This window comes from Nelusetta ayraudi, unplaced genomic scaffold (genome assembly GCF_046127955.1).
Source record: "Nelusetta ayraudi isolate G7.1 ecotype Tasmania unplaced genomic scaffold, CSIRO-AGI_Nayr_v1 ptg000004l, whole genome shotgun sequence".
NCBI lineage: Eukaryota > Metazoa > Chordata > Actinopteri > Tetraodontiformes > Monacanthidae > Nelusetta > Nelusetta ayraudi.
In genome coordinates this window covers 13,284,555-13,308,252 of record NW_027466054.1, presented here as the reverse complement: position 1 = coordinate 13,308,252, position 23,698 = coordinate 13,284,555, and the positions used below count along the sequence as shown (strand labels likewise).

At 45.5% G+C, this 23,698-nt stretch overlaps 1 protein-coding gene across 4 annotated transcripts in view; it reads right to left on the bottom strand.

The window, feature by feature from the left end:
- Window positions 1-23,698, bottom strand: part of rptor (regulatory associated protein of MTOR, complex 1) — a 122,192-nt gene that overhangs the window by 35,371 nt on the left and 63,123 nt on the right. For all 4 annotated transcript variants that reach the window (XM_076036038.1, XM_076036053.1, XM_076036047.1 and 1 more), the window contains exons 11-21: window positions 21,872-21,947; window positions 19,395-19,496; window positions 15,610-15,693; window positions 14,874-14,984; window positions 14,573-14,647; window positions 14,338-14,403; window positions 10,025-10,216; window positions 8,004-8,144; window positions 7,471-7,591; window positions 7,210-7,350; window positions 4,965-5,120 (exon numbers count right to left, since the gene is read on the bottom strand). In XM_076036038.1, the coding sequence (XP_075892153.1) occupies window positions 4,965-5,120; window positions 7,210-7,350; window positions 7,471-7,591; window positions 8,004-8,144; window positions 10,025-10,216; window positions 14,338-14,403; window positions 14,573-14,647; window positions 14,874-14,984; window positions 15,610-15,693; window positions 19,395-19,496; window positions 21,872-21,947 (1,265 nt within the window). The remainder of the gene's footprint in view (window positions 1-4,964; window positions 5,121-7,209; window positions 7,351-7,470; window positions 7,592-8,003; window positions 8,145-10,024; window positions 10,217-14,337; window positions 14,404-14,572; window positions 14,648-14,873; window positions 14,985-15,609; window positions 15,694-19,394; window positions 19,497-21,871; window positions 21,948-23,698) is intronic.

Sequence of the window (23,698 nt, the reverse complement as noted above, 5' to 3'; positions counted from 1 at the left end):
TTTATTTTGTGACAGATAATTTTCTGGACTTTTTTTTGGACAAATATTGCACTCATGGTTTCTAAAACCTTGCTTATCCCAGCCTCTGTACAGTGACTGTCTTTATACATCTGCTCTTGTTATTTGTATATAGATTTGAAATGTTTCTTGTAATTACACTATAGTTTATTTTATCATTTTATTTTATTTATTGTTTTTAGTGCTGCAACACTGCAGGTTCCCAATTTGGGTTCAATAAAGTACATCTAATCTAATTCCGGTAGAAGAGCGTCTAATTTTCGACATCATGGCTGAAAAATGAGACCTTGATGACATCTCATTTTCACTGATGGTCGTGCTAAAATGTTTCAACTCTTCTGCCATCTCGTCGGTTTGTTTCCGGAAACCAGGAAGGCCTCACCGTGCGCCGGGTTCAGAGTGTATTCTGTTTAGATTAGCACAGCACCACTGCACTTCAGCCTTCAGTCGACTTCTTTTAAGAGCGCGAGTTGCACACACTTTCCATTTTCATCCCACACCTCTGGTGCTGCAGCCTCACAGGACTAATTATCCAAAACAAACTCAAAATAAAGTGCATATTTAGAGTTCGCTTCTTCTTCAAAAAAGTGAAGCTTATTGTAACTTCCACATGGTTAGAAGGGGATAAAAAGAACCTGGCTGGAGGGGCCGACACTGACCGCAGCACCCTTTGTGACATCACAAAGAGCCAATGGCTGCCACAGCTGTGTCTTGAAAAAAATAAATCTACACTTCTCAGAAAATAAAAAACGGAGCAAACAAAAGAAGGAAACGATGCATTTTTGGGTTGTTGCTATGGGGACACATTAATGTAAGAAATGTTTTTTGCTTTGTTCATTTTTTTTTTAGAATGGGACCTTTAAAAGTTTCCTTCAAGCGCCGTCTCTGTGCCGTTCCCCTGACCTTTCTCTTACTTTTCCATGAGGCACACAGCATAAACTATGGAGAAATGCCAGTGACAGAAGGCCGGGACCCTCTCACAAGTAGCATCTCTCTCTAAATGGTGCCAACAAGGTTTTAATCGGCCCATGATTCAATCTGCGGAGCAAGGAGAGGAGGAGATGGAGTGGGAGGATGAGACACAGGCTGTGGAGGCTAGAAGAAAGTAAACCAAGCGGACAATAAATAAAAATAAAAAAATCTGGCATGGGGCAAGCCTTTGCTTTAGAAGCAACCTGTGCGCCGCGTAAAAAGGTCAGAAGAAGAGAAGCAGAAGAGAGGGACGGCACAAACCAAAGCACAGAGGAGAGAGAGGCGTTGAAGGAGGAGCAAGTGCAGCACAGGGGCGAGCGAGGACGGGAGGGAGGGAGGGGTAAGGGGGGTGATTAAGGTTCGGCCAGAGGGGCGGGATATGATTAGCGACGGCGGCTAGCCAGCGCGGTGCTGGTAAACAGCGAGGCTGATCAGCGTGAAATACGTCTCTTCCTCCATTGCCCCCCCAACAGCCGCCGCTGCCGTCCACCCACAGCGGCGGAGGAGGAGATGGCCATCATCACTCAGCGAACCCGAACGCGGCTCCAGAACCCAACGTGTCCCGACGTGACACTGGCCGTGCTCAGAGTTGCAAATGGATGTACAGTAGCGGGGGAGCTTGATTATTTGGTTAAATGAACCACTGCATCACCATTTTTATGGCCTCCTCTGCACTGGCAGTTGACTTTACACGGACCAGAATTTGATGTTCCGAGTCGTACAAAAAAAGAGAAGGAGAGGCTGTGAGGTGTGTTTAAGGTGTAATTCAGAGTATTTCCCAAAGAAAGACCAGAGCTAAATATGTATGAAATGCTCTTTAAATGGTAGACAGCCTCAAACAAGGTGGCGAAAGGTTCAGGAAGCGAAGGCCTTGATGTGGCCGAGCAGAAAATGCCACCACCGGAACTGAAATGTTACCTGTGACGCCTCCGTCAGGCTTCTCCGTGACTGTGTTTATGTCATCAGCCGAACCAAGGCAAATGTTTTGCCGGCGACTCCCAGGGGACGAATCGATGGCCTCTGATCTGTCCTGACCCTCAGGTTTTCTCAGGTTTTTTTTGAATAGCTGGAGAAAGCTGTGACGTCCTTTAAGGTGGAATTACGCTATACTGACGCATGTGGTTGCAAAAAACCAGAAAACCCAAAAAACAAACAAAATGACCTGACTAATGAAGTCCCAAACTTGCTGTTGAATGGTGTGATTTGTCTGGGTCTCACTGTACAACAACAACAAAAATCTAAACCTGCACACTCACAACAGGATGATATGGTCGATTTTACTGCTCAATCACCATCTGAAGAAATATTAGAGAATGGAACACGGAACTCTGGACCTGATGTCATACCTCGTCTTCCAGCGGCTGTTTTAATATTGTTGCTTGAGAGAAGTTAATAAATGAACTGTAACAAATGAAGAAAGGACGCACCTCCAGCACTCTGTAAGCACAGAGTGACTCCAATTTAAAATTTAAAATGAGACGGCGAGCCTGCAGAAAACAGGGGACCATTCGACGTCTCACCATGTTTGTGAGGCGTCTTCAGGTGAGTCGCACAGAGGGTCTGAGGATAAAAACGCATTTTAAATGGCAAAAAAAGAATACACTGAGGAAGATGACAAATCGGTCCGTCTAACAAATTTTGTTTTCTTCAACAACACGTCCCTCGGAGAGACGTAGGAGTGCCTCAGAAGATGCAAGAAGAGGATTTGTACAAATTATTGTGCCAGGGCACCAACAGAAGCAAAAAAAAAGAAGAAGAATGAACGTATGAGTTTAAATCAATAAAGCACTAGCGGTGCTGTGCCCCGACTCCCACACAGCGTTGGTACTGCGCTGGTTACATGCAATCAGTATTCTGCAACTGCTGCTTTTTTGCATCTATCACACTTATTCACTTTGCTCTAAACTCAACTGAAATGTGCAAACCAGCGTTCTCTTTCTTTGCGTTCTCTGCATTTCGCCTGGGTTTGTTTACGCATGGTAACGTGGTGATGCGATAGCGCCGATAGGGTGCGTCGCTTTGTACCTAGGTGACACATCTTTCAGGCAACAAAAAAAAGGAAACAGAGCCCCAGGGACTCAGGAGTGTGACTTCAAACACCGAGCACAACAGACAAGAGCAAATGAATAAACAGCAGAAAAAAACTGAATGACGAGTCAAGAGTTACACCAGTGCAGGCAGGAGACAACACGCACATTGACAACTAGGGAAAATGTAGATGATGTAAATGTATTTACTTTGTTGATCTTCAGGAGAAATTCTCAAATTTATACTTGTAGAAGAAGAAGAAGAAGGAGAAGAAGAAGGAGCCCTTTATTTATGCCACATTGGGGAAATTTGCAATATCTAATAGTCCAATAGAATGTATTCATTGTCCCAGCCGTCCTTTTTTCAGTGTCTAGCAGCAGAACCTCAGCAAAATAAGTAAATAAATAAATGAAATATAATAAAAGGATGATGGAAGCAAAAGTATCAAATTAAAGCGTAACATACAGGATATCTTTGATATGATGCCTGCCAAAACAATACAATACACAATATAATATGATATATGATATGATATGATAGTATATAATATAATATAATATAATACTGATGAATGTGAACCTTCCCTATTTAGACTTGCTGCGGTCAGTGTCGACACCTCCAGCCAGGTTCTTTTTATCCCCTTCTAACCATGTGGAAGTTACAATAAGCTTCACTTTTTTGAAGAAGAAGCGAACGCTAAATGTGTGGGATGAAAATAGAAAGTGTGTGCAACTCACACTCTTAAAAGAAGTCGACTCACTTCAACAAAGGACTGAGAGGAAACCGAGCAGAGGTTAACGGAGCTGGTGCACTGACAGCGAGGTGAGTCTCATTGAAGGAACAAATTAAACAAAAGAGGTTTCATAACAGGGCCTGGGTCTGTTTTACCGAAAGTCAGATTTAATGTCATCAGGTTTGTCTCATTCCAAACATCACATTTTTCAATGTGTCAGTCAAGTACAGGTCAGGGAAGAGTGAAAATACCTCAAGAAGAGGAGTCCCCTGTTCTGCCCTTATCTGAGGGGGTGCTGGAGAGCTGATGGGTCTCACACACACACACGCTTAAATATTTTCCTTCACTTTGAGCTCAGTGTTAACCAGGAAAAGCACTTTCAAAGCCTCCTTTAGGCACTGGACCTTGCATCTATTTCTGGACTGAGGGCTTCCCTCTGTCACCTCTCTCCTCTGAGGGGTTTTCCACCCTAAGATGACATACATAAGAGTATAATAGAAGGTTCTACTGAAAAACCACGGATGACCTGATGACTGAAACCACACCACCCAACAAAACGTTCTTTTAATAACAGAACTCAACAGAATCTTTTTGACAACAGAATTTGTGTGTGTGTGTGTGCATATACATATATATATATATATATATATATATATATATATATATATATATATATATATATGTATATATATATATATGTATATGTATATATATCAAACTGGATGGAAAGTTTGCTAAATGGTTTAGATTTAGCTCACGTCTTCATCTAATAAAGAGCCCATACAAAGTGTTTGGACAGAGGGGACATAAGCTGCATGTGCTTTCCCTGCGGCTACCAGCGATGCACTGCCGTGCTCAACTAAACTGTTGCCAAAACCAGTCAAGAGTAAAACACGTTGTCCACAGAGAGAGAAAAAACACTTCAGTGCTGCTCCTCATGATAAGTCTGATGTTTAGTTTGGTTTTGCTCTAATAAAAAAACAAAACAAAAAAAAACAAAAAAAACCCTGCTGCCACTGCATTAACAGATAAAAAAGTATTCAGCAGGATTCAAACTTAGGGTCACTTTTTCTGTGGATCTTAATAAAGCAACTATAAACCAACTAGCAACTGTTTTTTAACGCAACCTATAGAAACCTGACAGATCATGGCATCAAACGCAAAGGTGACCATGACATCAGAGTGCAAATCAGAGAGATGAACCTGAACATACCTATGAGCGAGTTGAGCGAAGAATAGGACGACACCCGTCGCATCTTGTCAATGGTCTCGAAGGACAAGATGTACTCGTCATTGTCCGGGCTCCCCAGGGTGCTGCTGGCACTGCTGCTGGTGCTCAAGTTACCCGGGGAGAAGGCCGCTGGTGCACCTGCACGGAAGCAAATGCACAAGCAGTGAGTGACTTCGAGCCACCCGGGAATTATCAAGACAGTGAGCGTCGTAAACATAATGTGAGCTGAAGGGGAGCAAGGAGAGGCTCTCAAAAAGCACTTTGGCCGGCGAATAAATGCCACATAAGTGTATTTTCTTTATGATCATTGCAACACCCCAACCCCGCAAAAAAAAAAAAAAAAAAAAAAAAAAACGACAACAAAAAATGCGAAAAGCCAAATCAGCAGCCATAAAGATGTGATGCTTATGAGAAGCTGTTAAAGTTGGAGGCTGTTCAACTCTTTGTTCTGGCTGTCGGGCTCAGTCATCTCCTGCATCGTTCTCATCGCCACTGAACATTATTCTCACTCACAAAGACTGCGAGCGCCATCCCTCTCCACCAACGGCAAATAAAAATGTGGAAGTGTAGATTGCTTGAGAATGGACTGGTTTGCACTTACGGATGACAAACCGCAGTGCAGCAAGCATGCACCAGGAACAAGGACTAAATGGTTCTGAGTTCATTACTCAGTGTGACGAGCAAAACCACGGAGCAGTCAGTGAAGTAAGTGAAATAACAGGCTGATTCTGTTTCATGCTTTTTTGTGTTGTTTTAGAGATTCTTAACTTGAACTTAAAAAGCTAAGCAAAAGAGAGGGAGAAGACAACATTACAAACAAAAAAAGGACAAAATTAAAGACTTAACTTTGTTATGTTATAATATCTTTATTAAGAAAAAGAAAAATAATCAAACAAGATTTTTAATCTGCGTCTAATTCTCTAGCAGAACATCAAAGGGGATGTGCAAAAGGCAAGTTTGGAGAAGTTCTGTCCGGTGCCATTTCCTGCATTGATTGTTTCATACAACTGGAAAAGCCAGATTAGTTAAGTGCAAAATGTAACTGTTATGCGATATTATGCATCTTCCTGTCGGGGGAAGAAGTCAAAGGCCAAAAGGCTGCAGCTAATGCTGAGCCTGCTCGTTCAGCACCACGGATAGCGCAGAGTGCAAGCGCTGCACTGTTTCAGCACCACGGACAGCGCTGAGCAGAAACCCTGCACCGCTCCAGCACCACGGACAGAGCTGAATGAAATCTCACCACTACTTCAGCACCGATGACAGCGCTCAGTTTTAACCCAGCACTGGTTCAGCACCATGGACAGCTCAGGGTGACTCAGCCACATTTCCCAGCCTCTCTCAATGAGAACTGGGCTGTGTCTCAATTCAGGTTCTGCGCCCTTGAAGTGCGCATTTTGGAAGGAAGTTGCGTCATAGCACTGCGCGAAGGCTTGTCCCAATTCCCGAGGGTGCTTAGGACGCTCAAAATGCACCCTCGGAAATACGCACTAGTTTTAGCCGATTCCAAGGATGCACCGCACTATCCTTCGCGCACTTGGGTATCCCATGATGCTTTGCGTGCAGCTGCAAAGCATCATGGGATCCTGGGAAGTCAGCTGAAATTAGCGGCATGTACTGGTTAAGACACGACATATAAATCTAAATATTGAAGTTTCACATAAAGTATCCAGTTTTTAACATAGGATTTTATTTATTTGATCATCCAACGCCATCGTTAGATGGCGAACCAATGGTTAGCTTGATACTATAAAAACGTCACTTCCGGGGTTGGCCAGCCGGAGGGAACGGCGGTGACGAAACGAGGAAATACACCGAAGGCTAGACCGTCCCGAGTGGTTACCGGGGAGGCGGGGTTTGGTCCGTCCTTCTAGGCTGGGAAGTCTAAGAACGCTTCCTTCAGACGGAGGACACTCGGTCTCAAGGGTGCAGAACCTGAATTGAGACACAGCCCTGGTGTGGTTCTGACGTCAGCCATTCATGCAACCAGCGGTGACTCGCTGCAGACTTGTCGGGTTCAAGTGTTGCAAGCCAGGTCACTCTGCGGCTGCCAATTGCATGAAAACCTCTTTCACTACCCTGCTGGCTGTTGACGCAACACAAGACTCACAACACAAGAAGAAATTTTAATCATGGCCGGTGCCACCATCGCACATTGATGAATCACAGGCCAACTTTTGATCTCAATGCAGAACACTGGGACACGACGTTCATCGGAGTGCCATCTCACCTTCTTCATTGAGGTTGAGGTTCTGGAGGCTCTTGTTGAGGTTGCGGGCGGTGTTTACAGCTCGGATGTTGGTGTAGGAGTTGACTGATCGCAGGCGAGGGATGGCCGGGCTGTCCCTCACTGGGGTCTGGTTGCCCTGCTCTGGAGGAAAACACAGCGGGACGTGTACTTAATGTTGCATCACAGGGAGAACTTGAGGCATGACACACGGTCATTCAACAAGCTTGCTGTGGAGACAGTTCTAAAAGTGAAGTCGACTACCTGCAGTGTTGGCTGGTGACTGGACCGTATAGTTCTTCTCTTCCTCGATAAACTGGAGGGCCACTGTGCAGAAGTTGCTCTCATACTGAACCACCAGGTGACTGAGTGCGACAACAAGCTCCTGTCAGCACACAAGGGAGAATTCCATTTAGTCCATGTGATTATGACTTTAACCTGAAAGCAGTTAATACAATACTCTGTTGATTTAATTGAGTTCACACTTTTACAACCACAAATCACTGACGTCATTAAAAAAAGGAAGGCCTTCTAGACTTGTGTGAGCCAATGCAAAGCATTTTACTTTTTTAATCCTCTCATCTATCATTGTCCTGTAGAAAAAAAAATGTTTATAACTAAAGGACGGTGATGTTTTACAGGTGGATTTTAACCAGAAAGAAACCCCATCTCACTTCTTCTGCTGCTGTATCAAAATCAAATCTAAACTGAAGGACTGAAGAAAACATTTTTGGTTCAGTGAATAAAATACAGTAAAAATCTCTTTGTCCAATTCCAACATTCAGCAGCCACGATACCTTTCGGACCACAGGGCTGCCGTCATTGATGAGTTGAGCCAGCATCATGGCCACGTTGTGGTCGATGGTGGTCGAGTGGTCCGTCCTCTCGGCAGAGTTGCCCACAAACGTGCCCAAGGCAAAGACAGCAGCGCACCTCACCTTCAGAGACACAACAGCGCTGTTCATTTAACAAAATGAATGAATTGAAATGTCATCAGTTCACTCCCAATATTAATGTACCAGTTTTCAAGCCGTCATATGGCAGCTTGGCCCTTAAACTCATTTATTTTCTTGCCAGACTGATTGAAAAAATGTGAGGAAATCCTGCTTTAATTGTGTCTCAAAGCATGACAACAAAGTGGACTGGCCTGACTTGAACTGTTGGCGTTGTTGGATGTTTGATCCAAACAGGAGATGTTTTCCTGGAGGTGTCAACTTGGCAAAGTGAACAGAAACCTTACAGGGAATTATTATTTTGTGAGATTGTTTGTGCCAAAAAAATGAAAAATTGGCACATGATAACAGGAGCTGCAAACAGAACCACTTTTTAAAATTGGCACGCAGCCTCAGAGAAGCACAAAGTTGCTGCTTTCAAACAAACTGCTTTGCACGAATTAGAAACGAGCAGCACAATCATTTGTCACATAAACAGGCTTTTAGTTTTTCCCACTGAAATTAAAATCTAGGATAAAAGAGTGAACCTGAATACTTTAAAGCATAAATTCTTCTAATCAGCACGTCCTGCGCTAGAAGCACTAGAATTACATTGACATCGCAAGCACACCTCACAATATGGAAACTCATCCGAGGATGTACGTGTGTGTGAGTGCTGACAGGTGTGTCTGCAGACCTCTTTTTCAACCCTGCAGTCTGAGCAGCTGTCTGGCCAAGGTAGGCAGCAGAGGGTTACGGCTGGAAGCAGATGTTACGTGTGTGTGAAAGCATGCCAACATGCGTGGTGTGTGTGCATGTCTGTGTGTGTGTGTGTGTGTGTGTGTGTGTGAGTGAGGACGCTGAGTATCTGGCTAAACTTCAGGGTTAACTCTGCCTCAGCGTCCCTCTGGTCCACACGAGACTTGTCAGAGTGATCAGATGTTGTTTCCACAAGGCGGTGAAAGGAAAGAGAGTAGTGATGTGCATATCGATATCGTTATTGATATATCGATCGCTGATGGGAGTAAAATATTGTATCCGTAACTTTAAGAAAATATCTATCTTTATTTTTGACCACGGCTGTGGCAACTTACTTCTGACTACTGTAACGCACCAAAGCCCACTGCGACTACGCAGTGTGCACGCTCGGCAGTCGGCATGCAGTGCACAACGTTGCACGCACACAGCATGTATCAGACTGCAGAGGAATAGAGGCGCTCTGAGTGTTATTTGGTCCTCCTTTTCGCCAGTTGATGAAAACAGTGCACGGTGTGATTTACAGTGTTGTGCCCGAACGCGCTCAATGAACGGACCGTTCTGTATTTGCGTTTGAACACGTTTGTGAGCGCCGTTCTAAACTCACTACACGAGTGAGCCAGACACTCTGAGCCTTCCAGGCCAAACCCTAACTAAAACACACCGTAAACAGGCTTTAATATTTAGCGGAAAACCAGCCAATGTGGCAACCGCAAGCTGCCTGTCTGTCTCGCCAACAATTGCGTCACTATCAGTCGTCACAACAACATCTTAGCACGCATGGACGAAGAAGGCAGAAGTGGTAGCTCGGAATGCTGTATTAAACGGCCACATGTGTCTTGTGATTCTTTACTTTTTATTTATTGAAAAAATTACAAACCAAAAAGTCTTTTTTTGATGTCGATATCGCAATATCGACCGCCAAAAATATCAATTATCATATTGAATTTGAAAAATACGTGATCGCCCATCACTAAAAGAGAGCATGTGTGTGCCTGCTTTTTAATTACCTTAACACAACCAGGAAGACAATCACAGCAGGTATTCAAAATATTTATTACGCTTTTTATTTATATAATTATTAAATTACTTTTTTTTTTTTTTTAAAGTTGACTTCGTTGACCTCTCACCTCAGGGATGGGATCTGACAGCAGGGTGTAGAGCTTCTCGTGGGCGCTGTCCCGAACTCCACACCAGCGGGCCGGCTCAAAGTTCTGCCAGATGCGACCCAGGCAAATGGCCACCCACTGGCGCAGCAGCGGGTGGGGGTCCGACAGCTGCTCCAGACAGTTGGCTATTAGGTTGCCCTGCAGACAAGCCTCCTGGTGGTGGTGGAGAGAACAGTGGAGGGCGGGGGAGAGTGTGAGACGTGTTCCGCAGTGAAGAACAGCAGAGGCTGAGAGAGTTCAACAGACCACGACAAGCTCAACGTCCACTGTTAAGCAAAATTCACCACAAAGTCCATCCATTTCTTCTTTCATTGATCAACTTTACTTCTGATTATTGATCCTCTCTAAATTAAGACAGAATTGGGCTATTTTTTCTTTTTAACCTCTTTTCAATAATGTTTACCTGTGATCATATCACCAATTGTGTTCCATTATTACAGAATCTCACTGCTACTCAAATGGTCCCTCGTTTCAAATATGAATTTGACATGATCATGAACATGAACAGTACAAATGATCTACACCTATACTCTATTTAATTTTTTTTTTTTTTTAACTTCAGCGGCTCGGCAGCAATCTTTTTTTTTAAATTAAAATTTGGTCCATTAAATGTTGGAATCTAGTCGTAATCAACTCTCTCAGACAAACAGAAGACTGTTTCAATGCCAACATGATTAACTGCACTTTGTCATTCTGTTTACTGTACTGCAAAACAGAATAAAATATATTCATTGTGAAAGAAAACCAGACAAAGCCTAGGCTAGGGTGCAGTCCTAGTAGACTGTTTGAAGAAAGAGTATGTGGTCAACTTCAAAATTGACTTTCCCAATTAAATGTTAAACTGTGGAATTGATTTAAAGTCAGGGGTGACAGAGATAACGGCAGAGGGTGCACACACTCACACACACTCCCCGGAGGAGGGAGAAAAGGAGCCGCTCACACACGAGCATTCAAATGCACCAAATCGTCTGTATCCTTCTCTTACAGGCCCGAGGGACCCTCTCCTGGACATGCCTGTCTTCCCTCCTCCCGCCTGCCCTCATCCAACGCTACCACCGTACAACCCTGCGCACTCCAGCACCGACGCTGCAGTGTCGCCACGTTCATCAGGACTGCTGTCAACCAAGCGGCCAGCCTCATCACTGCTTTCAAACAAGGGCTGCTCCCCCAGATCGCCAAAGCAGTTAACAAAAGCTGCGTGGGGATCGAAGATGCCCGGCTGACAGAGGTCCGACGTCATGCAGTGCACGCTGAGAGGCTTCTGCAGGAGGCCAGCGATGCAGACGACAAGAAGATAAAGCGTGCCTCCCTCACCATGATGAAGCACCTCAGTGACACGGCGAGACGGCCCTACAGGAACAACGACAACCGACGAAGGGCGACTAGCGGAGACAGGGGCGAAAAGGGGGCGTGCCACATCTGCGGCCGAATGGGTCACTGGGCCAGAGAATGCCCTGACAAAGGAAGACACCGCAGGCAGAACCATGCCCACCGCAGCCAAGAGAGTGATCGCGAGGGCCGGAAAAGAGGATCCAACCCAGAGCAGCTGAGGAGAGGAGGTGGAGTGGGGGACACGGCATGGACCCGGCAAGACGGCCCCCCGGCCTACAGCGTCTTCGCAGGGAAGTGATGCACACACACACATGCAACACGCTTCTTGCAATGAAGAAATGCGTGCTGTCCCCTCTAACCTCCCTTCCCCTGCTGACAAATACACTGATTCATATTCTGATGTTGATTATTCCGAAACGTATACTGATTTACGTTGATGCTGATTTTTGTTCTGACAATGATTTAGGTTCGACTGATTGCTCTCAGCCGGACGGTGAGACATGCATTGACACTGACACAGAGTTCGAGGTTGAATTACGTGACCAGATTTTGAGCACCATTGACAGGTTTAGAGCGTCGTCAGAGCGTAAAGTCTTGGTGGGCCTGTTCATTTTCCCGAAGCTAATCCTTGCCGGTCAGACGTGAAGCCATGCCAGGAAACTGAGGCATTACAAGATTCCCAAACAAGAAGCAAGAGCAGCAGATCCAGTTTGTTCCGTTTATTTGCGTTCCGAGCACCGCTAATAAAATTCAACACTTCCTATATTTTATGATTGAAGCTGCATGGAGAAGACAGGCAGGACATCCGGTTTGCTGCGGTAAAGGCTTTTTGTCAGACGACAGCAGCAAAATCAGCAGCAGGATGTGATTCTCTGCAAAGCCTTCGTAGACAGACAAGATCCACCTGCACCTGCTGCCATGCAAGTTTAGTGTTCTTCATGTTTTCAACAACGTTTCTACAGGCTGTATGTCATTTTAAAAAGTTCATTGCGCCTGGAAATTTTTTTCAAAAAAATGTCAGCTCACCAAAAGAATTTACGAGTTTGCAATAATTCATGTGTGTATCCTATCAGGAAATGCTGAAAATCTCAACGTTTTCCTGATGCTTCTAAAGCCCTAAAAGCAGCCGTGTTGCAACTTTGAATGAAAACAAATGTGTCGACGTGTCTCACGGCACAGCGCTCAAATCATTAAAATAATTATTTAACACAAACCCTGTTCACTTTAGCCTGGTCTTACATAGATTTGAATTTCGACAACCAATTTGCAGCAAATACGCCATTCCTACTAAGGACCGCTGGGCAGAAACGTTCCTGACCTGCACTCTGATCATCCACGACTTAAGATGCTCTCTGACAAACACAAAAGACTTTCAGGAGCACTGCATTTGAACAAATGGACCTGTTCCGCATGCCTGTAAATCATCCCATGTCTCATTATTGCAACAAATATTTCACCAACATTGACTCCCCCCCGAACCCCCTACCCTTCCATCCCTCTTCAAGTGCCTCTGATTGCGGGAGCGACTCTGATCGAGGCTCCCAGCTGAACCCGGAGAGCAGGAAGATTAAGACGCCGGTGTTTGTTGACATGTTCGCAACCACAATACCCAAGTAATGAGTGCTTTTGTTGAAAGTAAGAGGGATGAATAATGGAGATGTGGAGCAGGCAGAGAGTCTCTCTGTAATGCTGGGGGATCATATATTATTTACAAGGCTGCCAGAGAGGTGGGAGCATTAGAGAGCCACGGTATGGAAGAGGAATGGAGGCTTCTGAGCTTCAGAGCGCGTATAGCCTGCTCGATTTGTCAGATTTATATAATATTGCGCGAGAGGAACGATTGAGAGGAAGGGGGGGAGGGGATAAGTCAAATAATGACTTGAAAAATAATGTCACGGAGTGGGAAGGAGGAGGAAGAGCAGGGCAGTAACGTGGAAAAAAGTGTTTCTGTGAGATTGCGAGCGTGCACAATGACAAGGCTACATCATCCTGAAGAAGCACCCTTGGGTGTTTGATGAGCATGTGACAAACTGAGCATCCGGGGCTGAACAGTGGAGGGCCGGGAGTGGGGCGGAAGTGGCACTTGCGGTGACAAAGTGTCACCCAGGAGGTGGCGGAGGAGACGTTGCTGGAGATTGAGGAGGCGTCAGAAAGCGTCAAGCAGCAAACATCGACCTCGAAAATACAACAACGCTGCCGACGAGGAACACCTCAAAGTAATGACCGGTCGCTCCGCAACCTGTAGAGGTGCTGCTGAAGAAAGGAACTGAATAATATATCATTGCAGTTTTAGTCGGGTGGAATGCTGGCTGGCAAATGGACCGTGAGGCAGAAAAAAAAACAACTATTAATGCACCAGAGGACCAGAGCCAACAGGAGCGCGGGGCTTCGTATCAAAGCTTCCCAGTGGCTCCTAGAGTATTTTCCCCATTAGCCACCATTATGAAAAGAGATGCCTGTGAACCTGAAAGCGGCACAAAGCACTGAAAGAAAGTTTTAGGGGCCCGTGTGTCAGATTTGGTGGCATGCAACGGCACAAAATGTTAAAACTGATCTCGCGTTTTTGTTACAAGAGCTGGAACGTCTGCTGAAGGAGGGATTGTGTGGGTCATTTTTTTCCCCCTTCATAGTCTGCGAGTTCTTTAACACAAACTTGTGTCAATGTTAAAAAGTGACAAAGCATCATATTATACATACATAGAATATAATATAATAACGTAGAATATCTATACATATCATCTTTATTGGAATTTTTTTTTTTTTTTCAAGTGTTTGCAACACATCAACCAATCATATCAAGGCCTTTATAAATTGCACCTTTAAAGAGACAAAAAAAAACCAAATAACTCTAGACCTAGAAACTTCTTTGTCTTTTTGGACACTTTATCATTGGATTTCAAGATAAATCTTTCATAGAAACACCAGAATTGCTACAAACGCACCTGTCCTGTGTTGTAATTGTTGACGATGACGGCCAGGATGAACACAGCCATGGTCCGGTGCTCCGCCTGCAAACAGGAAACAGGGACTCAATTCTGTTGAGCTTTTTTTTTTTTACCATTTCCATAAAATCAATCAATTCAATTAGGCCAGTACAATTAATTAATAATTTTGTTGAAGCTGAACCCCTTATCGCTCCTCTCGTCCCACTGACACAGTGTACTAGGCGATACTCACCGGCATGTAACTGTCAGCCAGCACTGACAAGAAGTACTTGTGTCCGTTGTCCTTCACCAGATCGGCTTGACACGACTACAGAGACAGACGAGAAGAGAGAGGTGCTCATGTAGAACATTATGCACAATTTAATAATACATTTGACTTTTATTTCTGTCTGTTTAATCCTGTTGGAAGAGTTTTATGTTCAGCAGACAAAGAGGTCTCACAGTGAAGAGAAAAAGAATGCAACGAGGAATGACGACACCTAATTTAAGACATGCATTTAGACTTTTTTTGCCCTTTGTTTCCAGTAACTTACACTGTCCACAGCCAGGATTTTAGCCCAGATGAAGACGAGCAGCGGTCGCAGTTCTCTGGCTGAGCTCTGCAGCAGCTTCAAGACGTAGGGGAAGATTCCTACAGACAAGGCCTGGACACGAACAAGTCCAAGTTTAACCAGAAACAATATCTAGGCAATATTTGCAAATACACAGACACAACAATAGTGATTTTCATCCGTGTAACTCATGTTGTTAATCTGCCTTTATTTTTTATACTGGCCTGGCAATATAGGACAAAGAACGCTTAAAGCTCTCCGAGTGACTGTCACAAAAGAAACCATATGGCAAATAAAGCCTGTCAAAACACTTTGAGAGCCAATCTGGGTAATAGTCTTTACAATAATCCTAGAGTCACAAAAAACTACAATATAGGTTATATAAAGGCTCCATATTCAACCTATTTTCTGAACTTTTTTTTCAGACTTCAGTGGAGCCACCTCGCACGATTCAATTTCAAGTTTTTTTTATCTTTCACATTTGGAAGAGGACAAAAATGAGGCCGGCCCGCACAAAGTGGGGATATCCGGAACAAGTCGTGAAGCAGTAAAGGATGCTCTCATTTCTGGGGAGTTCAGTGTCTGGTCAGAGACACAATTTTTCACCGGTGAACTGAATTTTACATATTTAGGTTTTTTACATTTGACATATTTGGTTAACAAACGGCTAAAACTTCAGCCACCGGAGAGGAGAAAAGGTTTCTCTGAGCTGACGTACCAGGCTGACGGCCCAGGGGCCGAGATCCAGGAAGCGGCCCAGCAGGTCAAGAGCTCTGAGCCGATGCACTTGACTGAGGAGGACCTGAAAAAGAGCAGAGGTCAGAGTTCACAAAGGTGCCTCTGGCTGGAGTGGAGGTGGGCGGGGGGCTGAGATTAAAGAAAGGAGGAGGTGGAGGAGGAGGAGAGGGAGGACGGACAGCAGGGAGAACAGTGGAGAGGGTGAGAAGGCGGAATGAAACAGGTGGCTCTCCCACCACTACTGCCAACACACTGGCACCACGTCGCACTTGTTTACTCTGTGTGCGTGTGTGTGTGTGCGCGCGTCCATTTGTGTGCTTGGCTCCCATTTCACTTTGCTTCTTGTGGACAATGAGCGTTGAGGGAAGTGCACCACTTCTTCCCCACCCACTGCTATGTGTGTGTGTGTACTTATGGCAGCACATAACAACGGAAGGAGTTTGGGCCAGGAGGAGCATTTTATGGAGGTAAAAAGATGCTAAAAATGGACGCAAGCGCACGTCCATGTACAATGAGTCTGTGCTTGTACGTGGTCCAAACACAAGCGGCGGCACCACAGTCTGTGTAGGAACAAGCATACGGAGAAGACCTGGTCCATACATCCTAACAAACACACGCGCACATGCACGCACACACACATCCTCCGACACATGATGTATTAATAGTGCTCTCCGTGACTGCAGCCTAGCGAGCGTGACCACGTTCGCAGAAGGAGGCCGGGGGAAGACCATCCCGGGCTGTTTCCAGCTCCGAGGCAGAGCGTGGGAACGCGTTTGTGAGTGTGTGCGTGTGTGTGAGAGATAAAGATGTAGGAGTGTGCAGTAGAGGAATAAAAAAAAAAAAAAAAAAGAAAAGAAAAAAAGAACCTGATCCTCTTCCAAGCCTCTCTCGGTCACGATTCATCGTCTCAACCTGACTTGACAAAGATGTCGCGGGGGCGTATTCTACGCCGCTGCGTAGCAAAGGTAACTTTACTGACAAACGTGAAACGTCGATCACAGCTGGCGCTGAGGTCCGTGTCTGAGCGCCGCCGCCGTGCACAATCACGCCTCCTCTGCCCTTTTTATTTGCGTAACGCCTCTGATGCCCGCTGCGGAGCGGTGAGTAAGCACTTCCCATGATCCCGTCTGTCATGTGTTAACGTGATATGGCATTAAATGCAACGTGTGAGTAAGTGTGTGTGTGTGTGTGTGTGTGTGTGTGTGTGTGTGTGTGTGCGTGAGTAAGTGTACACGTGTGTCATTGTTATCCGAAATGCTGCGAGCCCTTTTCCACAACCTGCTAATCCCTCCTGGATGAGATGACTGTGGTGGACGGTGCCAGTCTGTCCCTGGATCAGTCTGCTCTCCTCACTCCGCCTCATTTCATTAAAGAGCATTATTGACGCCCAGCTTCTTGGCCGCTCATTTCTTGCCAGATTGTATTTTGGCATCAAAATCGTAAATCCAACGGGGAGTTCGTTTCGTTCTTGCGAAAGCGCACGCTTTGCATCGTGAGGGAGAAGGAGGCATAAAACCAGTTTATGTGTCCATCCATTACATCAGAGAGCCGCGGAGCCGCGCGGCGGCGAGATTACTTTGCTGCATAATGTTGCGTAATCTCGAAGGCTATCGCCACCGTTGCCTCCTCTCGCCCATGCACTCACGCACACATGCGCTTCTCCCGCACACCATCCAGCGCTTCCTAATCAGTCTGCCTTTTCCCCCGGCCGTTAACGGGTCCCGACAGAAATGCTGTATGGACGGGGCTGCGGCTGGCGTGGCGCTGACTCAGCGGCAAATTACCATCCGGCACGGACAGCGGCGCTGCTACTCTGTGATATAATACAACATCACAACTGCGTGGCCCCACGGGACAGCGAGGGTGGTGGGAGGCGAGAGGAGGGGGAAAAAAATGTATCCCGCCGCTGTAATTCAAACAGCAGGGGCAGCAGTGCGCAGTTTCCGGCCAGATTTGGACCCAATTAAAGCGGGCAAAAACAACGGGAACAGCACCGCGGAGAGTGCGCAGCAGGCGCCGTCCTCATGGCGGGGCTTTAGACATTCAGATTTCCAGTGGAGGACTCAGTGTGTCGCATAAAAGGTGTAATAAAGGAGAAGATTCATCCCCAACTAAGGGGGGATGAAGAGTTGAAAAGAGAGCTGATGGTACAAATTTTCATTAACGTTGGATTCCTGGCAGGTCAACGGTGAGCTTTGGAGGGCTTCTTTCCCCATTGCAAATGAGAGTCCAAAACAGGAACCGGCAATACGCTGCCTGCTAACACCATTTTTAAAAAAAAAAAAAAACAACTTCTTCTTTAGGTAAAAGTTTACAGTTTCTCGGCTCCCCAAATTAAAATGAATTGTCAGGTCTTTTCCTCCCACAGTCGCATGGCAACCTGACACATTAGAGGGAGCCTTTTCCTCAGTCCTTGGTATTTAACGTATTAATCTGAACAAGATCCCAAAGAAAGTGTTAAGAATTCAAAGGCAAAACTTGGAGGCTTGTGACGACCTTTCACAATGGAGCAGAACACAGCAGCATAATAGCGTTCAACAGAATTGTTGCAAGAACAAGTCATGAAGTGAAGCAAAACAATGTTTGGAGTCTCTTCATTTGAAAAGGCCTCAGTCCTCCAATCTCTAAAAGGTGGCTGATTAGTTTTTGTATGATATAATTGAAATCTGAGTGAGTTGTTGTGCAAATGGCACCACTGAAGCGGCAGTCAAACTTTTTGTTTTTTTGAAAAGGCGGAACGAGCACCGGAAAAGGGTTCATTTAGCCCGCTGTTTAAAGCCTCCAGCAAAAATAACCAGGTTTAGCTCCCTGTTAAAACTGATGGTTTGTTAGACCTTCAGAGAAGATGCAACACCTGTCTGAGGTGATGTCAGCAGGAGGGAGAGGGAGTGAGAGAGAGAGAGAGAAGGAAAGAGAGAGGGAAAGAGAGAGAGAGAGAGAGAGAGAGAAAGAGAGTGAGGGGAAGAAAGAAAGAGAAAGAGAGAGAGAAAGAGAGAGAGCGAGACAGAGAGGGAGAGAGAGAGAGAGAGAGAGAGGGAGAGAGAGATGAACCTGATTGAAAGCCCCTGGAAATGTGGCTTTCTGGTTATTGTGAAGCAGTTGAGAGAAATAAAAGTTGAAAGGCTCAGGCAGCGTTTTTCAGGCGTCTTTCTGTTCTCCCGTTATTTGCAAGATGAAAGCACACAGGTTTCGGGAAATGAGAAGGAGAGGAAAACTGTACGGATGGCTGTCAGGTGGCTATCAGGGCAGAGGAGCTGAGATGATATAGGCAGCATTTTAAACTGTTCTGCATGAGGAGACACTCTGTTTTTCTCAAGAAAAGAAAATCATTCAACAGTCATGCATTCCTTCTCTACAGCATCTTCCGGATGCTTCAAAAACATCAATTTCATATCTGTTTTGCACCGTCACATTCTGACAGCGTTGATCAGAACAAGTTCCGAGCGTCACTTTGATAAACGGTGAGAAACATTGGAGGCGTTTGAAAATATCGGCCGCGGCCTCTACAGATAAATAAAGAGGAAGGAGAAGCTTGTGGTGGTTGATGCCGAAGGCTGCGTCTGCAGCGACGTGACGACGCCTTGGAGGAAACGGAAATATGACAGTTTTTCAAATGAACTCTGCGTTCTCGTCTTCGCTGACCTTCTACGGTTTCGCTGAGATCTTTAATCACAGGACTGAAAATGTCTTAATTCCACGTAATTAAAACCATAGCGTACTTGTGTGTGTGTGTGTGTGTTTACGCGCGTGTATGTGTGTGTGTACCTGCAGGACGATGGGGAGCTGCTCAGGGGGGTTCCTGTTCTCCACCCCCATCGTCAGCCACACCTGAAATGCCGTCAACTGCTCCGCAAAGAAAGGGCTGTGCTGTGGACAGAGCACAAGAAACAAAGTTTTCATCACGATCGTAAACATTTATTTGAATTTAAATCCAATCCCTCCCTCTTGCTGCTGCAGCAGCGGCGAGACCCTGGACTGCGGTGAGCTTATCATTTGGTATAAAGGCTGTGACACGGAGCGCTAAGAGGTGACACTGCACTGCAGTGGCGACATAAATCCTGATCCATCATCATCGCCGCCTTCCTCCTCCCCTCCCCAACTCAGCCCCGCTCCCAACTGCCACGACAGTTTGTCTGATTGATTGGGTTCCGGCTGCTCAGTTTTTGATCACGCTGGGTGTTAATATTGCTGCGGGAATGATGACAGCATTGTGCGGAGCATTGATGGATGTCCAAAAGGGAAATATCAATGCATCGGGGGGGCTGGGAGGCTAAATTAATTTGCACATAATCAAAGCTTAATAACTGGAGACGCCAGTAGCAGCGAGGGGCCGCTGCGGCTCATAGAGAGACGCGGAGGGGCGGAGCCAGGCGGGGTGCAGGGTCTGCCTCAGAGACTCAGGAACAACCGAGATATGATAATGATGCTGTTTTAAGCCCGTTTTAAGGAGGCCTAACAGTGGCAGAAGTCAAACAAGAACACAGGCAGATTGACTGCAGCACTGAAAAAGCAAGAAATGGGCGACAACAAAATCCTTTAGAGATATATATTTATATATATATATATATATATATATATATATATATATATATATATATACATATATATATATATATATACATATATATATATACATATATATTTACATATATATATATATATATATATATATATATATATATATATATATATATATATATATATATATATACATATATATATATATATACATATACATATATATATATATACATATAAAAAAACATCTGCACTTATGTGAGAAAAATGACTGGCCAGAGTACAAGAGCTGAAACTAACTGGAAATTAATGAGTCCTTAAAATTCATAAGGCTGGCTATTTTGTATTTGTATAAGTTTCTGTTGCTTCCTCGTTCATTTTTATCATTCTTTACAACTTATTTCTGCTTTAACATTAACTTTGGTGAAAGGTGACATCAGTCAAACTCACATTGTAAGGGATTATCAGCGGTAAAAGGCACAGTGAGAGATTAAAGTTTAGCCCAGACCGGGGATATTTTCTGATGATGGCTTGACTGATGATGACAGAAAACTTTAATGTCCATTTTCTCAAGAGCCTGTCCACGACCCTGTTTGGTCAAACTGCATGCATTTCACCTATTTGTGGTTTCACTCTTGCGACACATCAAAGAAAGCATGGCGGCTGGTAGCCTCAGAAAGGCAATCGCATAAGCACACGAGTGTTTGGATCTTGCGACTCCTGGCAGAAGGAAGACGGACGGAGAGGAAACATCTCCTGGAGCGCTCCGCAGGGCCTCAATTATGCCGCCGGTTAAGTGGCTGTCGGCCTGAGTGAATGGGAGTAGTGGAGGACTGGGAGTGGAGAAGTGCTCCTGGGGGAGCCGTGGAGGAGGCGGCCACCTCGGGGCAGGGGGAGGAGGACGAGGAGGAGGAGGAGGAGCAGAAAAGGCCCCAATGAAAGCTGGACTGTTGAGCTAGCAAAGCAGTTGAAAGTGTTCTTGTTGTTTTGTTGTGTGGCTGCTCACGTGCACAAACAGACAGACAGACAGTGACCACACACACACAGAAGGAAAAGCCACACACATGTACAGACAGACAGACAGACAAAGGCCACACACACACACACACACACACACACACACACAGCGGGAAAAGCCACAAACACACATGCATGCATACACACAAACATGCATGCACACACACACAGGGGGAAAAGCCACAAATCCAGAGTCGACCGGCAGATCTTCATTCATCAGTGGCTCAATCATTCCCTCGCTGCCCGTCATCATGACGTTCAGCGGCTCGCCGCCGCCGCCACTCGCTCTCACTCCTGCCACGTCGGTAAATATAACATTAAAGGGAGGCTGACGACGCGGGACCCCGCTGCGCTCACACTCCATTTTTCTCTTGCCCGCTCGCTCTTGAGTTATTAGACCTGACGTTTTACAATGTTCTCCGCCGGGAACGAGTGTCTGTGAGTGTGGGCGTGTTTGGAAGATTAATAGATATGCTGCTGGTGGAGAGGCCTGCAAGGGGCCGGCGGGCGGCCACCGTCGGGCGTGAACCGGACCGACTAGGGGAGCCGGCGGTCAGCGCCCGACTCAGACTGAACCACTAGGAGTAACGCACACATAAAAACGCACACACATGAACACACACTTTGCCCGTGCCACTATCGTGTTAGTGCGCTTTGCATCTCTGAGGTGAGTCTTCATATTTTGGCTCCTGGTCAAAGACACTTACCCTGAAGGCAGTGCCCTCCTCAATGATGGTGGGCAGCTGAGAGAGGCAGATGTCCACGGCCAGGTCCCAGGCCTGCCTGGAGTGAGGTCACACACATAAAAACACATCAAATACACACCTAACAATCCATAATATAAACCAAAGGCATCATAACATCTTTATGATGAAACGGAAGAGTTGCAACACACACAAAAACACATAAAATACACACCTACAATTCACAAAACAGACCCAAGGCATCGTAACATCTATATGACTTAACAACAGCAACACCCTCTCTATATCGCCCTCTCTCTCTCTCTCTCTCTCTCTCTCTCTCTCTCTCTCTCTCTCTCTCTCTCTCTCACACACACACACACACACACACACACACACACACACACACACACACACACACACACAAGTCTTTGGATTTCCAGCTGCGGGTCCTGGAGGGGGCAGCAGGGAGCCTTTCATCCCCCCCCCCACTCTTTAACGCCAGCGTTGTCTCGTGGTCATCATATCTAATTTATGCTGTTACGTAACCCAAATGCAACTTTATCAGAGACTCCCCAGCCTCTCTCTTCTGCCTCCTCACATCTACTCTCACACCCCCCTTTTTCCGAGCAAACTGAGCTCCGAGCCTCCACGGAGGGGTTTTATTCCCCCTCGTGGTCCCAGCAGATGCGCCCTGTTCCGCCGTGTTCTACGGCGCCGCGACGATCTGCAGTGCTAAACGAGCGACACGGGGCCTTCGCTGTCCGAGTCTCCTTTATTTTGCCCCTTTAACAGCAGTGATCTGTGAAATTCAGGGTGGTTGTTGTCTAAACTAACAGCTGTGTGTGATCAACCCACCAGGTCCCATATTAAAACTTTCCTTAAATCTTTAATTTGCATCCAGTAATGGAGTTGCCTTGCAAAATGAATGATGGATGTTGAGCTGCGTCTGAGGAGAGTCGCTAATAACGACAGACAGCGGTAAAAATAACAAATAATGCTGCTGGATTTGAAAAAAAAAGTGTCATCTGCATCTAATTGGCCCGCCTTGTACACGATACCACCCCCAGGTACTAATGTGACTGATGTATGCTCCCAGTCTTAATGTTCCAATCAGTCTGAAGAGCTGAGCGAGGCCTGCTAATGAGTCAGTGTGCAGGTGTCTGGGCGGAAGCCGACAAATTAACACCACAGCTGACGGCGGGAGTTCACAGGTGGGCAAAGTTCTTTAAGGACGCTCGAGTTATGTTTCCATTTTGCAAAAAAGATAGAAGACAAGACAATGGACGCGGAGTGCAGCACTGCCTCAGCAGCTTCAAGTGTGACTTTGAAAAAAATAAATTAAATAAATAAAACAAAAATGATCCAGTGAGAGGCAGCTGTGTTGAAGAAAATGTCTTGCTGCTGCGAGGGGTCAGAGGTCAGAAAGGGCAGACCGGTGGAGACCACAGAGAGGCAACGGGAGCTCCAATCACCACTGGTTAACAACCATCTCGGAATGTCAGAGTGCACAACACCACAACCAAGCGGCCAGTGAGTGCAGCTGGTGAAATAGTCTTTGAAAAGCTTTTCAGGAGAAAATAAAGATCTGACATCAATGCAGCAGATGAGTCCAGGAGCAAGTTGCCTGTTGGTCAGTTGGGAATATAGGATAGTAATAATAATAATAATAATAATAATAATGATAATAATAATAATAATAATAATAATAATACTTTTTCTATAAAGCACTTTTCAGAATAAAATCTCAAAGTGCTACAAATATTGATTTCTCTGTTTTCCACCTTTACCAAACCAGTAGAGTGAAGACAATGGAGTCCATCAAGTGCATGTTTGCCGAGACATCTCGCT